Here is a 17,787-nt window from a genome sequence, read left to right as displayed (position 1 = left end):
AGTGGAGGTATCGATTAGATGATCGACAGAAGATTAATTGGCACCAATTTACCAATTAACTAATTGTTAAATAAAGTCCTTTTTAAATAAGAATATTTGTTTATTTCTCCTCCGACAATAAAACATGTAGAATACGTCAACTTTAACTTCAGGGATTAATGCTCTGATATTTTATACACTGAGTGATCAATCGATTATTGTGATCAATCAAATTCATCCAGACTGAAATGATTTTCATTTGACTGGTTACTAGCTGAGAGTCTTGGCAGCAAACTGGTGGTTACCTGCAGAGCTGTTAGTTCACCTCCTGCAGGTAAGTGTCCACACTGAGCTGCTGCCTTTAACACTGGAGAATCAAGCTTTGTGAAAACAGACCAGTCTCCAAACGTCAGTTAACCAGCTGAGATTTGCTGGACGTCTTCCCTCCTCCGCTCCGACATCAGACGTCACTGTTATCAGTTCCATCATCATCGTTTGATCCGGATGATTTGACTGTTTGACGGTGAGCTGCTCCCACACATTCTTCTTCTACAGCATCATGTGCTTCCTGTTTTTATTAAATGATGAATTTCTTCTGATCATAATGTAATAATTCATCCAGTCTGATGATTTGAATTATAAACCAGTGCTGGGTTTAATCAGCTGCTCCACATCCAGACTCTGGAACCTGAAGTCACTGTTTTCATTTTGTTTCTCAAAGCCTGTGTCTTAAACACTTTATCTTTATATTAATCTGTCAGGGTGGGTGGGGACTGGGTGACGGAGGCCCTGTTGGTTCTTGTAGCTTCCAGTATTGGGATGTGATGAACAAGTCTATGTGACAGTTTAACCTGAACACACTTTCAGCAGCTCGACCTCTGACCTTTGTCTCTGATCAGCAACAGCTGACGGTGATGTCACGGACGGGCTCCGGTACCTTGAACGGCTGGTCTGTGATGAAGGGGAAGAACGGCACGGCTCTGTCGACGTCTCCCCAGGATCCTGACACGCAGGCCCTCCGCAGCACCTGACGGTCCCTGAACCTGACGCAGAGCTCCAGAGCCACGTCGGGCGGAGGCTCCCGGGACGTCCCACGACCACACGTCAGGGCGACGTAGAACCTGAAGAACAGAGGGACCAAGAACCAGTCAGAACACTCAGCTGGCGCCAACTACCATCATGCATTAGGGCAGTATTAGTGGGAGGATCCGTTCCCAAAGTATCAATAACAGCAGCAGCTGATTAATAATGTATTCACCATCGTTCTCTACGTGGCAGAGCATTAGCTGCTTTTATCAATAACAAGTATTGATATCACGCCCCACTCAGACTGGATGAGCTTCTGTAGGAGAGCTTCAGTGATTTCAACATTACCTGAACTGATCAGTGATTTCATATTCAGAGTTTATAGATAATTACAGCCACGTTTACCTTCTGTTTCTCCTCATATCTTACTTTTTTTTGACGTGTAAAAATGGAGTAAACCACAAATGTTGTTGTTCATCTGACAGATATATACAGGAACCCATAGGAGGACGTAAAATATGAAACCTTCAGGCACCATTAAAGATATGCTGAATTAACTTCCTGTTTGCAGTGTAGCCACGGACGTACAAACAACTCTCTCTGGATTATTGTGACACTGAAGAAAACTCAGTGACGATTGTCAGGCGAGTTCTGAAGTGTCTTTTTTCCTGTGGTTTCTACGCAGGTTTATGGAGGTTTATTCAGAAATAAAGACACTTTCAGGAAGTGTGAGTCACACTGAACGATATCAATGTGTTTCATGTCTGTGTTTCAGGTTTGACTGAGTTATGACTCTGAGAAGAAGTGAGATTTCTGACTCAAATTCGCTTCATTCAGAATCTCTCTCTCTCTCTCTCTCTCTCTCTCTGAAGAAGTGAGTTAAAACTGAGGTGAGGAGGACGGACGTCACCTGTCGGGACGGGAGTCCACAACACCCATCACTACGACCTTCTTCCCCGGCCGCATCCCGCCTGTGACGTGACCTCTGAAGGGAACCGCCTGCACACACAAACGTTTACATGACTCATCGTGATTAATTATTCAACCCGGATCTTAATGGAGTCGTAGTGATGAAACAAAGACATGGACGCCTGTGAAAGCAAAATAAAAACATGTAAAAACTCAGGAAACAGGGAGTGGTGAGAATGAAATGGTGATGATGAAAAGCTGTAACATCGTAAAAAAAAAATGCAATTTAACAATATTACAAAATAAAGGTATAATTTTACAAGAAAGTCAGAATTTTTCAAGATAAAGTTGTTGATATTTTCAGAATAATGTCACAATTATACTAGAAAAAGTAAAATTATGTTTCCTATAAAAAGATAATTACAAAATGTTATGATTAGCTTGGGTAAATCAAACTACATTTTTTACTTGTAATTAATAAAATGATTCTTTTCATGATAAAACAGTTTTCTGAAATTTCTAACAATGTGACTTTTTTCTGTTTAATGCACCAATGAAATTTTTTCATAATGGGTCTGTTTATGACTTTATTCTCATGATTTATTTTTTCATTTAAACTTCTGACTTTCTTCTTGTGTTATTGTCGCTTCATCCTCAACAGTGACAGTAACATGAATTATATTAAAATTCTCAATAAAGAAAAAGAAAAATACATTGAAATAAAAAGAAGTAGCGTGAAACAAAAAGAGTGGAAGCAGGAAAACGTGTACAGATGTTACTTTATATGGTTTCATATTTGAATATTTAAAGTTTGTTTATTTATTACACCGAATAAACAATATGACTATGAATAACAGTTTATTCTTGGAAAGAATCGACACATTTTTACTAATTTCCCAAATCTGCATCTTGCTTAAAACTGCGCCCCCAATTCAAAAGTTTCTCTCATGTACATTTTAAATCCACGCGTGCACACTATAAATTTAAAGTAGTTACTTATTGACTTTGTTTGTTGATTTAATGTTGCTGTTATTAAAATCAGGTTTTTATTCAACACGTGTCTGTCATGTTACCAGATTCCTGGGAGCGTCTCGGTCGGGGGAGCGGCCTGTCGCTTTACTCTCATCAGGTGCACCTCTCTGTGGAATCCCCCATTTCTGAAAGGAACAAATGAAAACAAATGTAACTTCATTTTCAATGTGTGTATTTAAATCACTAAAAATGATGTGACTCAGATATTTGCCTGAAGGTGGCGCCAGAGAAAAGGTCGTTCCTCTGGGGACCGTGAAAATCTGAGCAGTATTTGTTGAGATGGAACCAATTAAGTTTATTTACTGTTTTATATTTTTTACCAATAAAAAGTGTCAAATTTGCAGCAGTAGTCTGACAAAATAAAAATAATGATAACAGAAAGTAACATAAAATAAAATAAAGACATTATTTAATGTAAAAAAATAAAAGCTGTGTATTTCAGTCACACTTCCTGGTTCTCATTTATAACAACTGACCGACTGAGGTCAGAGCAGCACGTTCACACACCGTGTGACCAACACGTGCTACGTCAGGTCTAAGATCAGCCTGACCTTCAAAATAAAAGCAGGTGATATGAGGTTCACAGATGAAGCCACAGAATTCACAGAGACTGAAACTTGACAAACTGATACTGATGAGGTTTTACTGATTTTAGGTGAGACTGTTTTACAATAACACACTTTTATGTTTTATGTATTTCTTAATTGATAATTATAACTAAGCCTAGGATGTTGTAAAATGTACTTATGCATATATATATATATATATATATATATATATATGACATCCATATGAATGCATTTAAATGATTTAAATCTGCTATTTTACATCACAACTTCACTTTATCTTTCCTGTACTCAGATGTTTGATCTTGAAACATCAAGTTAAAATAGTTTCCTTTCCATTACATTATCATATTTAAAATGATTATATCATATAAAATATGTGATAATATCACTGCACTATTATAAAGTAGCATAAAATAATATATTATATTTTTGTTGTTTTATATATCATTATTATATCATTATTATATCCCCATACACCAATCTACCTACAATCACAAAACACAGGGATATATTATTACGTCAAATATAAAACAACACACACACACACACACACACACACACACACATACACACACACACACAGCATGTTCTTGTCATTTTTACATAAGTTTCAATAACTGTTTTTGTTTTTGCTGTCATATACCTAAGATATTAATTTATGCAGCTTTTATTTTGATAATTCTGACAGGAAGTTGCGTTGTTTCATTCTAAACAGCTTGACATTTTTTTGCCTAGCAGGTTGACATTCTTTCAAAACCCAGAAAACTGAAACAGTCGCCTTAGAAATAAAACTAAAATCACAGCAGTGCAGCTTAGAGACAGTTTGTCAGACTGAAGTGTTTCCTGTCGGTGTGTTCGGGTTTTTGCTCTCTGACCTGCTGCCTGTTGATCAGCTGTGAACTCACCTTCCTGCCCTGCGCCGGCACCCTGTGTGTTTCAGCCATGTTGATCTGAAGGAGACAAGCAGCAGAGGAGAGAGCTGCAGGTCCAGTTTGTCCACCTCCGACGTCTCCTGTCAACTGAGTCAACACTGACGTAGAGCTTCAACCTGGCTCTTTACACTGCAACACACACACACACACACACACACACACACACACACACACACACTGTGCTCTGGTAATCAGCTGCCCCTGCATGCCTTTCTCTCTCAGGTCAATAACAACAGAGCTCATTGTGTGGCTGTAACTAACTGTAAAACCCCCCCAAAATGAAATCCTCCTCAGGTCGATGAACTTCTCTCGCAGCACAGAAACATATTTTAACACCAACGCCTTTTATTCATCCCAAAAATTACACGTTTCGCCAGCTCGTATTTTGAATGAAGGGCAAAAATTCCCATCAGTGGGTGTGTAAAAGCAAACAGACAATCCATAATAAAGTGCAGAGTTCACACAACCACTCGCAGTGACTGAACTCCTACAGCTCATGTTCAAATTATGACGTCTACAACTGATGCAGTTCTGCCATCAAGTCAAACTTCATCTGTGGAGCATCTTTCAGAGTGAAGTTCAACAGAGAAACAAACTGAGACCAATGAAATACAAAGTGAAACGATTGAAGCAGATAAAAGTCTATAGAAACTGGATAAAACAACATGTGACATTATGGTGTTTGTGTCACATGATGTTTTACTTAAACATTTACCTGGTTGTTTCTTATATATTACAGCTTTGACTTGTGCTGCACCTTGTAACCTTGTTCAGAGGAAAGTTTGATAAAGAAGAAGATTATTATTTTAATTTTACATTGAAAGATACTTGTGAGAACTGGCACTGCTCTGCAGCAGACATAAAGACCTAAAGAAACAACTATATATTATGTACCTGGTAGTAGTTCAGGAGAGATTCGGTTCAGTGGCGTCTGTTGTTTTGCATCAAATGCAAAACAACAGTCCTGATATGTAAAGGTTTTCTCCAGTTCACAAATGTATAGTTTCTCTTTCTTTTACTAAGGGTCAGTAGCTGAAGCTTTTATCCAACAAGCAGGAGGAAATAGTGCATTTGTTGGGGACTATTTTCAGCGGCGGATTAGTCCACATTTGTTGCTCTAGTGAGCATCTGTGGCAGCAGGACGGTGTGTGTGTGTGTGTGTGTGTGTGGGACTGAATCTAAATAAACTACAGTGTGTGTGTTCATGGTGATGAAATCAAGCAAAGACACTCACCAAGTCTGCAGCTGAAGGACGGAGCTTCACCCTGAGCCGCTCAGTCGCTGGTTCCACTTTTTCCCATATTTAATGTGTTTTACAGAACAATGAACAACCTCGTCGTCTTCTCGCAACTTTCCTTTTCATTTTCCACAAGGAGAGTGAAAGAATGGGAGGAAGCAGGAGGACGAGGTCAAAGGAAAGGGCTGAGCAGGAGGAGGAAACACAGGCAGCAGTATAACAACAGAGGCTCCGTGTGTTTGTGAACGCTGCACAGATCATCAGTGTCACTAAACCACGGGTCAGCTTACAGAGAAGCAGAGTGGAGCGGATCATCAGAGGTGATGCCAGGAACAACCGAGCTGCTGTGGCTGATGCTGCGTTTGTTTTGGTCCGAGATGCTGCTGGTGTAGTGCGACATCTAGTGGCAGAGACGATCCTTCACAGAACCTTCGTCTCTTTTTAACCAGGACGTTGTGTTGTTGTGGGTGGGAGGGTTTGTTTCTGTAGCCGAAAAGTTTCTTCTGTTTATTCAAAATGAAAAAAAAGACAAAACAGAAAAAGACGTGTAATAATGTTAATGGCAGATTTTTAAGAACTAAATCCCAACTGAACATTTCCTGGTAGAAACATGATTTAAATGTTGTTGGCCTCTGTAGACTCTCCACCTTCCATTTCATATGTACGTGACTCATAGGCGGAGCTAGACGGCGTCTAACAGGCCTCAGAAATGTGGTTAAAGTAGAGGGACAGACAACACTTTGCATTTTAGGCTTTTATTAAAAACGTATCTAATATTTCAATCACATGTTGTGCTATTTCTATGAACCTAAGACTCTGGTAAACCAATTTCAAACACCAAAACAATTCACCCACATCAGTCAAGGTTTGTTTTCACAAGAGATTTGGAGAATTTCAAAAAAACCTGGCTTCAGTTTTTCAGCATTACACGTTAAAAAAAAAAAAAAAAAAAGTTAACTTAGTAAAACAATGGCGAATTTTAATATAAAACAAATATTCAACCTGACAGCAACAGGCTCCTGGCTGAGCCGTGCGAAGATGCTGCTAACACGGTTAGCTGTCACAACGTTTTCTAACACTGAGACTGATGATGAATAATGGCTCCTGGACTTTTTGCACCTTCCCTCCATCACTTCTGGACGGCTGCAACAGCTTCCAGTCAAGCTGTCAGACTGTTGCTCTGTCCTCACTGAGCTATGAAGTATTATTTTACATCTTTACTATAATTTATACTTGTTACTAAATAAGATTTATCCACCTCTTTATTATGCAGACTTGTCTTGTGACAGTGAAGTTCACCTGCACCTTCATTCACAACTGTATTCTAGTTTTAATTTGTCAGTTAGTTGATTGTAAATTGTTGAAATTAATGCAGTTTTAATGTGAAAAAGTTTTTTATGGTTTTGCTCCAGGTTGCAGTTCTGGTGGGTCAGTTCCATCTGTTTCCTACTGAACACCGTTTGATGTTAAACTGGTCGATACTTTCACCTGTGAAGGTGGTGACTGTGCTAGAGCTGAACACATTCTGCTCTTCACATGTTGTTACTGTCATCTATCAACAACAGTAGAAATGAAGTAAAAGGCAAGAAAGAGAATCTGTGAACACTGAGGACAGAGCATAATAAACAACTAGAAAACTCCTGGAGAACTTTTGAATGTTGCTGCTGCTTGGTGCCTGAACTTCACTCCTCGTTTCAATCTGCACAAAGGACGTTACTTTCAGTTTCATTCATGTCGTAGAGACTCATCCTGACACTGACCTCAGTCACTGCAGCTGTCCCTCAGAAAGCCTTTAGAAGCTGTGTTGACTGAACACAATAACCTCACACTGATGGTTTAAACACAAATGTGTCCCCACAACCACAGCAAGACATGCACACGCGCACACGCGCACGCACGCACGCACGCACACACACACACACACACACACACACACACACACACACACACGCAGCAACAGAAGTTGATCTGCAATAAAGCTATACCACTATATCCCCATATAGAGGATCCCTTCTAGGATCAAACTTTTATGACCTATGACCTCTGATCTTTTTGAGACTCTTATTTTGAAAGTGTCAGTGCTTCTGTGTTTGGCAGTATAAATTGCATAAGGTTTTGTACAACAGAGCCAATAAGGTAATCCAAATCGTGGAGATGGTGTTTGTGTGTTTCTATCTATGGCATTTACGTCGCCGTGGTTACTCAAATCGCTAAGAAATTCCCGATCACGTACCGATATATTGTTTTCTCAGCCGATGTCCATACATCCACTGCACCACAGCACATGATGTGAGCTGCAAGAATAAAAGAAAGCACACATTACAAATGAATCCTCACATACAGTAACAGCATTGTGTCCAGTGGGAACTATTTACAACATTTTTACCAGGGAAACAGTCAGTGTCCAGTCTTTACACTGCACCATCCTGAATGCAATTTAAGAATATCATTAAAAGAAAAAAGAACTTTCCAGTAAAATAATGATTCAGTTACCGTCTTTGTCATCTTTGAATATATAAACTTCTTCAGCCGTAGCCACTGTCCACGACCTCCTCAGCAGCAAACAGCAGACAGACACGGTCCGAGAGCAGCTGCTGAACATAGTGGAGCATTTAGCAGCTAAAGAGACAGATTTCCCTCAGGAGCTGGTGGGGACCAAACACAGAGCTAAAAGAGAGGGAACACTGACTGAGATCATCATGAGACATCAGCTGACACAAACACCACTCCAACTGCAACAAATCAAATAATTATAAATAATGTCAATTAAAAGTTATAAATGAAGATAGAAAACGTTGTCCTGTCTTCTCTTCATCTCTTCCCTCCACTCCTCCACAGTCTTTCCACCAACAGTCACAGTGTGACACACCTGCAATGTGAGTGAAGTCAGTGTCAATCCTTCTGGGTTGGACACACTTGCTGTAGATGTATGATGTCGGCAGACGGAGGGTTTTTCCTCCAGGCAGCGGCCCCCGCTCTGCCACAGCAGCTTCGGGCCGCCTTCCTCTTTCTGTAGGCTCTGGTCCTGGATGAACTGAGGAGGGGAGTGGTGCTGGAGCGAGGGGAGGACCAACAGCACTGGATGAGGGGCCATGCTGTTCATCGTCTGGAGGAGGAGGAGGAGGAGGAGGCAGACCCCTGCTGGAGGGCCCAGGCTGCTCCTCCAGGACATTGAAGTCAAAGGGCTGTCCTTGTCCCACCTGTACCAAGGACAGATCCTTTGCTGAAGGGAGAGTCTGGCCAGCACCTGGACACACAGATAAACAGACAGTTTTAGGATTTTCAGCTTTCATTAATAGATGAATCACAGAACAGATTACAACACACCAACACAACTTTATGACAAACTCTTACCACTGAGTCCTCAATTCAATTCAGCTAATGCTAGGAATCTAGCCCTACCCCTGCTGTTGTTTGTCCATGTTTTTTTCTCTATTAAAAAGAGGGAAAAAAATAGTGCTAATGCTAGCAAGGTAGCCCCTACTGTTGTTTGTCCATGTTTTTTTCACCATTAAAAAGAGAAAAAAAATTAAGCTAAAATGCTGCTGCTAATGCTAGCTGCTAATGCTAGCAAGCTATCACCATTAAAAAGAGAAAAGAAAATTAATGCTAATGCTAGCTGCTAATGCTAGCAAGCTAGCCCCACCCCCTCTTCTGTTCTGTCCATATTTTTTCACCAATAAAGATTTAAAAAAAAAAACATGCTAATGCTAGCTGCTAATGCTAGCTGCTAATGCTAGCTGCTAATGCTAGCTGCTAATGCTAGCAAGCTAGACCCACCCCCTCTGTTGTTTGTCCATGTTTTTTTCACCATTAAAAAGAGAAAAGAAAATTAATGCTAATGCTAGCTGCTAATGCTAGCAAGCTAGCCCCACCCCCTCTTCTGTTCTGTCCATATTTTTTCACCAATAAAGATTTAAAAAAAAAAAACATGCTAATGCTAATGCTAGCCGCTAATGCTAGCCGCTAATGCTAGCCGCTAATGCTAGCCGCTAATGCTAACAAAAACGGCGGCTAGCCCGCGCCCCCCCAGCACAGGCATTGCGCCCAGCAAGCAGGGCTAGCCGCCCGGCGGCTAGCCCGCGCCCCCCCAGCACAGGCATTGCGCCCAGCAAGCAGGGCTAGCCGCCCGGCGGCTAGCCCGCGCCCCCCCAGCACAGGCATTGCGCCCAGCAAGCAGGGCTAGCCGCCCGGCGGCTAGCCCGCGCCCACCCCAGGCACAGGCATTGCGCCAGGCCAAGCAGGGCCTAGCCGGCTCCGGCGGCTAGCCCGGCCCCCCCAGCCCAGGCATTGCGCCAGCAAGCAGGGCATGCCGGCCCGGCGGCTAGCCCGCGCCCCCCCAGCACAGGCATTGCGCCCAGCAAGCAGGGCTAGCCGTCCCGGCGGCTAGCCCGCGCCCCCCCAGCACAGGCATTGCGCCCAGCAAAGCAGGGCTAGCCGCCCGGCGGCTAGCCGCGCCGCCCCAGCACAGGCATTTGCGCCCAGCAAGCAGGGCTAGCCGCCCGGCGGCTAGCCCGCGCCCCCCAGCACAGCATTGCGCCCAGCAAGCAGGGCTAGCCGCCCCGGGCGCTAGGCCCGCCGCCCCCCCAGCACAGGCATTGCGCCCAGCAAGCAGGGCTAGCGGCCCGGCGGCTAGCCGCGCCCCCCAGCACAGGCATGCGCCCAGCAAGCAGGGCTAGCCGCCCGGCGGCTAGCCCGCGCCCCCCCAGCACAGGCATTTGCGCCCAGCAAGCAGGCTAGCCGCCGGCGGCTAGCCCGCGCCCCCCCAGCGCCAGCATTGCGCCCAGCATAGCAGGGCTAGCCGCCGCGCGGCTAGCCCGCGCCCCCCAGCACAGGCATTTGGCTGATCATGGACGACTTAGCCCCCGACTTAGCCCCGACTTAGCCCCGGACTTAGCCCCCGGACTTAGGCCCCCGACTTAGCCCCCGACTTAGCCCCCGACTTAGCCCCCGACTTGCAGCCCCCCGACTTAGCCCCCCGACTTAGCCCCCGACTTAGCCCCGACTTAGCCCCGCGACTTAGCCCCCGACTTAGCCCCGGTTCAAATTAGGCTCAAAATGATTTTGAGCTTACTAAAGTGAATGTTTACAAATTATTCCAATGTTTGTAGTTGTAAATCAAACTTTGTAAACCTGGAAAATAAATCTGCATTGAAAAATTCAAGTTTGCATAAAATGAAACAATTGCACTTGTCACAAAGAGATTTGTATTTGTTGAGACTGCTGTGAATCAAACAACTGGACAAATGATCAGTGGAGGTTAAACAAAGACACCAGGGAAAGAAGAAATGCTTTTGTGGAACATCTGTGTACAGAGATAAAGAACAGAAAACTGTAACACTCCAGTGTGCAACATTCCCAGTGTGAGACACTGACAAGTACAAAGTTTGATCATTGTCACTTCAGTGTCACCACTGTGGGAACTTTTGACCAGAGTTTGACAGTTTCTTCTCTATCACAACACAGATGTTGACAAATCCATTTCTTCTACAGTGTCTTTGTTCAACTCAACACTGATCATTTGTTGAGTTGATTCAGACTTTCAACAAATACAAATCTCGTTTGACACAAGCGCAATTTGTTTCACATACGCAAACTTGAATTTCTCAAGCAGATCTATCTTACAGGTTACAAAGGTTGATTTACAACTACAAACATTGGAATTATTTGTAAACATCACTTTTATAAGCTCAAAATCATTTTGACCCTAATTTTGAGCCTAGGTACATATAGCCACAGCAACAACACAGTTTTGTTTTCCAAAAACATCTGCTAAATTAATACACATCTTTCAGCATAAAACTGGCCTGTTAAAACCTCACCAGGTAGTTACTATTTGTGGAGCTTTGGTTCGGTGAAGTGACAAACAGTTGTACGAGTAGTTCCTCATTACTCCATCACAATAAGTTAACAACCAATCAGACACAGCAAGTTTCCAAACAAGTATTTTAATTGTATTCAAGCCAAAATTTAATAATCACATCCATGTTGTTTTCTGATGCATTCGATATGACCCACAACTTAAATGTAATGAATAGAACATTTTAACTCATCTTAAACATTAGACTATGATCTGTGTGGACTTTAACAATACAAATCTCTTCTACACATGCAGCAAACTTGAATTTGTCATGCAGATAATTTTTACAGGTTAACAAATGTTGATTTACAACTACAAAACACTGAAATTGTGAAGGTCACTTTACAAGCTCAGTCATTTTGAGTCTAATTTGAGACCTATATGATATGGGATGGAGTAATGCGCATGACTTACCATTTTCTGCCTGGGCAATGGTGTGGTTCTGGCCCGAGGTGGATTCTGCCATCCTTATGAAACACAAAAGGAAAAAATAAGGACATGTCAAGCAGCTGCCTCTTTTGACTATGAAGTTTTCTGAGCATTCGAAGGACTTCAGAAGATAAAAGGATGAATTCAATCACCATTGAACCTAATTTAGCATATACTGTAATAAAAAACAAGACTTGATGAATAATCTGAACAAATGATACATGTACACATGGAAGAATTTGTTGCAGATATCATTATTATATAATAGTAATATAATATATTTATATATATCATATATATATATAATAATATAAGTATAAAAAACAGTGCAGCAACACAAAGACACTGAAAAAGAGCTGTCAATGTCCTGAACACATACAACAAAGCACAAAACTATAAACCTTGGTGCTCAAAATTCCTGCAAGTGTGTGACACTGAGGTTACAAGTACACGTACAATTTAAATTTCAGCTGTGAAAATAGGATCTCAATTCTACTTGTAACCTCAGTGTCACACACACACTTGCAAATTTTATGAAGGCAAGTTGATACTGCATGACCACATGGGTGGTCCTTGGCAGGCTATAGCAGCATGAGGAAGGGATGTATGACATCATCACAAAGGCAGACTCAGAATAAGGTTTATTGCCAGGTAGGTTTTCACTTACAAGATATTTGGCTTGCTGTTAAAGTATATAAATAATTGCTTGGAATACAAAATACCAATCATGCTTTACCTCAATACTTGCATAAAATCTGTGATGTACAAAATGTTTGTATTTACCCATTATTGCATTCAGGCCAGTAGATGTTGCAAACTGTTCACAGGAAGCATCAAGAATATAAACCCTTTGTGGAATAACTTTGCTGAGAAAATAAAACCTCCGACGCTGTGTGGACTCACATCCAGTACCAGGCACATGATTTCTGCAAGCAAAGAAGATACAAAACAGCTCAGGAAATTTTACTCACCAAGTATTTCTCTTACTGACTGTGGACTGCTTCACAGAGCCAGGTTTCAGTTCATTGCAGCCATGTTGGTTTTTTTCTTGTGTCCGTATATGTAGTCATGGCACTGTGCTCCCAGTCACCGTATTGGCACAGTCTTTGTTATGACCCAGCTAGGGGAAAAGGGAAGCAACATAAAACCAAGGTGTTATTGGTAAATCAAATTTACTGATTTACTTTATTGCGTAACCAGGAGGGTAAATAAGTAAACATAAATACAAACAAAGCAAGAGGATAACTGAAGTAGGGGAACAGGCGCCAACAAAGAGGCCTAACTATGCCGATTCTATAGCAACCCAAAACACAAGAAGCAGCACCCCTGTTCCTAATGTGTCCAACAGTCTTTTTCTAAGGGTGAGATTGCACAACAGAATTTATAAACCTAGCCAGTCCCCAACAATCAACACAGCATCTCAAACCAAATCACAAATTACACACCAACATGTTCACAAAGCGGTAACAGAGGCGAGCTGCCGATCATGTCAGCCGCCACTAATGATGTGCGGGCGGCTCTTTAAACTCTCTTCCTCTGATGCTTAAACGGCAACAGCTGTGGTGAGGGCTGCTGGATCATTGCTGCACCAATAGGAGAAGCCGTGGAGTCAGAGGCTCCTCCTCTCTGCTCCGACAGGGACAAGTCATCCATCAATTAGTGTTAAAATTCCCGAGCTTTGTGCAGCAAACAGGCTGTTAATGACAACAAAACGGATCGTGCCTTTCTTTCCCAAAGGGATGCAGAGAGGTAAGTCTAGACAGGGATATATTTTATATTAGCTACTGTCACATTTCATGCCAGTTATGCCTTCACTTGAGGGAGGGGTTGAAGGACAACATCACCAGGAGACCGAACTGTCTCATTTAATACCATTGGCGATTGGAATAAATTATTCCAGATATCTGTGATCATCTAATCAGAGTGCTGTTTCTTTTGTCTTTTTCTCTGTACTCTACAATATGATATTGATATGATTTCTCTCTATTATAATGTTTTTTCCATCCAGCCAAGGTCTGGATCTTTGGGGACGCCTACAACCTCTTGCCAGCGGCATGATGGAGGCCCTGCACCACCTCCACCTGCAGTGTCCTCACATGAAGATCTTCTCTTCCCAAACATAAACACAGTGTCTTATATGATAATATAGTATTTTTTAATGTAACACTTGTGGCCACAACATTGTTCAGTCTGATCAGCTGTGCTCTTCCTGGTTCCCTACACCCTCACTGTCGTATTACACTCTCTGCCCCATGTCAGACATACAATCACATGACTTTTGGACTCCACTGTAGCTGTAACAAACTGTCAATAGTTTAAAACATTAGAGTTCATATTTCATAGTCCTCAGCCATTATAGTTAATATCAGTGTGCTGTTCAAACAGCATCACTTATTTAGAGGGAGATTGTTACTGGAACAAATAAATATGAACTGTCTCACACATTAGGACTCATGATGAATAATGATTATACTTGTTACTAAAGATTCTGTTGCACTGTTGATTCATCTACCTCTTTTTATTAAGCAAACTTACATATGACAGTGAAATTCAGCTTTAACTTAATCAACTATTTTTCAATTTTAAATAGTTGATTGTAAATTGTACACTACAGTATTTAATTAATCCATTTATTACATTCTTTTATACATGTTTCCAGTGTTGTAAATTGTTTAAATTCATGTAGTTTATAATGTCCAATAAAGTTATTTATGAAGCTCTTGCTTTAACTTTGTTGATGGTTTTTATAGAACACATCTGGTATGAATTTTAATAGTAACATGTACAGCATTGTGTGACTATTTCTATGTTAGCTTTAATCAATAACACAAATACTAGAAATGTTTAAATGGTGTCCGGCAACACTGACAATGAAGGATCAAAAAACATGTTGATGTTAACTGGTAAACACTTTCACCTGTGGAGGTGGTGACAGTGCTAGAGATGATCCATCACTTAACCACAGTTTAATATTTATAAATTCTGATCTTAAAAGTGTTGCTACCATCACCTGTCAACAACAGCAGAAGTGAAGCTGCAGGTAAGAAACTGAACCTGTGAATCCTGAAGACAGAGAATAATAAACTAACTCATCAGCAGTTAGTCTGTCATTTCATCAGAGGAAGCTGAACTGGGAGAGGTTTTCTACCATCATCATCATCACAGCACATTAGAGAACTAAGGATGTCCATGCAGTCTCCCTTCTCCACAACCAGATGAATGGAAACAAATGGGCTGCTCTGTACATGAGGTCCTCCTTCTGTTGGCACAGATCACTCAGTTTTCACAGTGTGGAAACCTTTCAAATGACAATAAAACACAAACACTTGAGTTAAGATGCGGCTGATCACAGTTAATCACAAATATCGATCAGCTGTCAGGATAGGTGCATGAATGTCTGCTTCAGTTGAGGACTGGTTTGAGTATTAAATCAACAATCTTCTATAAGACAAATATCTGTCTACACATTTTGTAAACGTCACGTTATCTTAACTTGAACTATCACGAAGTCTTGATGGACAATGTATTAACCAACATTAACGCTGCGCATTACACTAACGCAGATCACTTAAACTGGGTCACGTGGAGAAACACAAACCAAATGTCGTTAGATTAACGTCGATTAAATTCACCTTTTTATTGGGCTTTGACTGAACACCTCCACGGGCTAACCCAGGTTGACACAGGTTATCAGCCCAGCGGGGCCAGGTACCGTTAGCATAGCAATCGCTAAGTTATCAGCTAGCGCTAGCACTAGCTGGCTAGCTTGGTTAGCAAGGTGCATCTTCACCTGAACTGTGATATCAACAGGGATGCTAACGGCTAGCAAAGAAACAGGCTGAAACCAAAATGTACTTGTCATGGGGAAACCACATGCCGTAAAGTGAGGCACACGTGCTCACACACAGAGCAGGTCTCTCTCCTCCATCCTGCTGTGTGGTTGGATATTTTATCTAACATTGTATTAAAGTATAGTACTTGCTAACGTTGACATGCACCACAAAGTGTGTTTCACCTGTCCTCTGTGTCGCACCTGTCTCCTCCTCTGCCACAGACCAGGAGCTGGCAAACCTGAGGTGGAGCAGTCCAATGTGTTAAGTAGAGGGGTTCCCAGAGGAGGAGACCAAGTGCGGCAGAGAGGGAGGGGTGTTTTGTGTCAGTCAAGGGTCAAGGGTAACATATTTTAAATGGACTTAAATTAATTTATCATTGATAATGTGTTGTATTTGAATATTGCTGTCCATGTGAACTGTTGAAGAAGACAATTTTTGTTTGTTTGTTTTTTCTTCATTTTTGTCCAGCCATTCTTCCTTTTTCCTGTAAATATCTGCACGGGACTCCACTGCTATAAATAAAATTCACTGGGACTGCTGAGTCCTGTTTCATGTGTCTGGCTGCTCGGCCGATCCTCACAGTACTAACCGGGAAAAACTGAACCGCGACTCCTCTGAGTGTCTTTGAGAACAACTGAACGCAGAACAAGACATTTACAGACACGTTGGAGCTAACTTTGATGAACTGAAAACACAATGACAAGTCAAATGTCCGACACATCGCTCTGACGTCATATCCGGATTAACAGGCAGGTCCCTCTGTGTGTCAATGACGTGGTAGCCACGCCCCAAAGCCACTCTGCTTTAACGTCTATTTTCTGTTAAATAGGACCATAATTTGAAAAATGAACATCATGTTGTGTTGAAGGAAACTTCAAACTAGAGACTCAGGGTCAGTAGGGTCATTTCCCCATAGAATTCAATACAGTCGGACTTTTTGCAGCCAGTGGAGTGGCGCCCTGATGGATATTCAATAGAATGCAAGTTTAAGGCACTTCCGCATTGGCTTCCTTTTCTAGACCCGGAGTCGATGTCCATTTTTATATACAGTCCATGGTTTTCCCACTTCCCATTTGAACCCAGCGCTGTGATTGGTCGAACTCTTCATCTTCTCTTACTCATCAGACTAGACTCTGCTGCCCCCTGCTGTTAGACTTGAGTACTGCCATATTATTAAAAAAAAAAAAGGTACAAAAACACACATACACAAGCAAGGAATAAAAATGTTTTCAGGTATAAAAACAAACTGATACAGAATCAATACAAACAGGCACAACAGTATGCTATAAAAAGATATAAAACAAGTCAATATAAAAAACAGTTCATAACACAAAACAAGATAAATTACAACAAGAATAATTTTTAAAAACAGTAACATAAGGTATAAATTCAGTGTGTGGCTTCTGTTAATCTGTTGACCTGTCAGCCAGCAACACAGCTTCCTTTACAGCCAATAGGAGCGCTGTGTCGCTGTGATGTAAGCACTGCTGTCATAAAGCAAGGCACCAAAGGAGAAAATGGTTGATTTTAGCTGTGACAGCTGTGAGGGGAAAACAGTGTCAACTGGAAATCCTGTGCTGCTTTTGAAATGGTCATGTTTTCACAATAAAAAGCAGGGATACAGTTACATGATTTATATGTGATTTAAGTTGATCAATATATCCACAAAAAAAAGCACATATCAATAATTTGTGTCATAAAAATAAAAAGACTTTAAATAAAACTGAAAATAGCTGCAGACACAAGTTACAAACGTGTCAAAAATGATTTACAAACTAATAAACTTTCCCTTCAATAATCCATGAACAGTTTACTTAACAATACACTCGGGTTGCTCCACATGTTTTTCAATGAAATTACTCTGTGAAGGTTTCTGTCATTTTTTCTAACCAGTATTTGGACTAAAAATAAAGTTTGCAAAAATGCAGATATGTTTCTGAATGTGTTAACAAAATAAAAGTCTTAATACAAAGTGTTCTTA

General features: G+C 41.4%; 1 protein-coding gene across 1 annotated transcript in view; it reads right to left on the bottom strand.

The window, feature by feature from the left end:
- The window catches only part of LOC111232963 (galectin-related protein-like), a 6,783-nt gene extending 2,212 nt beyond the window's left edge, over nucleotides 1-4,571 (bottom strand). Inside the window, exons 1-4 of the mRNA XM_022760681.1 lie at nucleotides 4,421-4,571; nucleotides 2,988-3,071; nucleotides 1,916-2,004; nucleotides 917-1,100 (exon numbers count right to left, since the gene is read on the bottom strand). Coding sequence (XP_022616402.1) covers nucleotides 917-1,100; nucleotides 1,916-2,004; nucleotides 2,988-3,071; nucleotides 4,421-4,459 — 396 coding nt within the window. The 5' untranslated portion in view covers nucleotides 4,460-4,571. The remainder of the gene's footprint in view (nucleotides 1-916; nucleotides 1,101-1,915; nucleotides 2,005-2,987; nucleotides 3,072-4,420) is intronic.
- Between the last annotated feature and the right edge of the window lie 13,216 nt (nucleotides 4,572-17,787).

This window comes from Seriola dumerili, unplaced genomic scaffold, assembly GCF_002260705.1.
Source record: "Seriola dumerili isolate Sdu_G_001 unplaced genomic scaffold, Sdu_1.0 BDQW01000349.1, whole genome shotgun sequence".
NCBI lineage: Eukaryota > Metazoa > Chordata > Actinopteri > Carangiformes > Carangidae > Seriola > Seriola dumerili.
The sequence above is the reverse complement of the archived record's forward strand: the minus strand, read 5'-3'. Positions and strand labels throughout refer to the sequence as shown.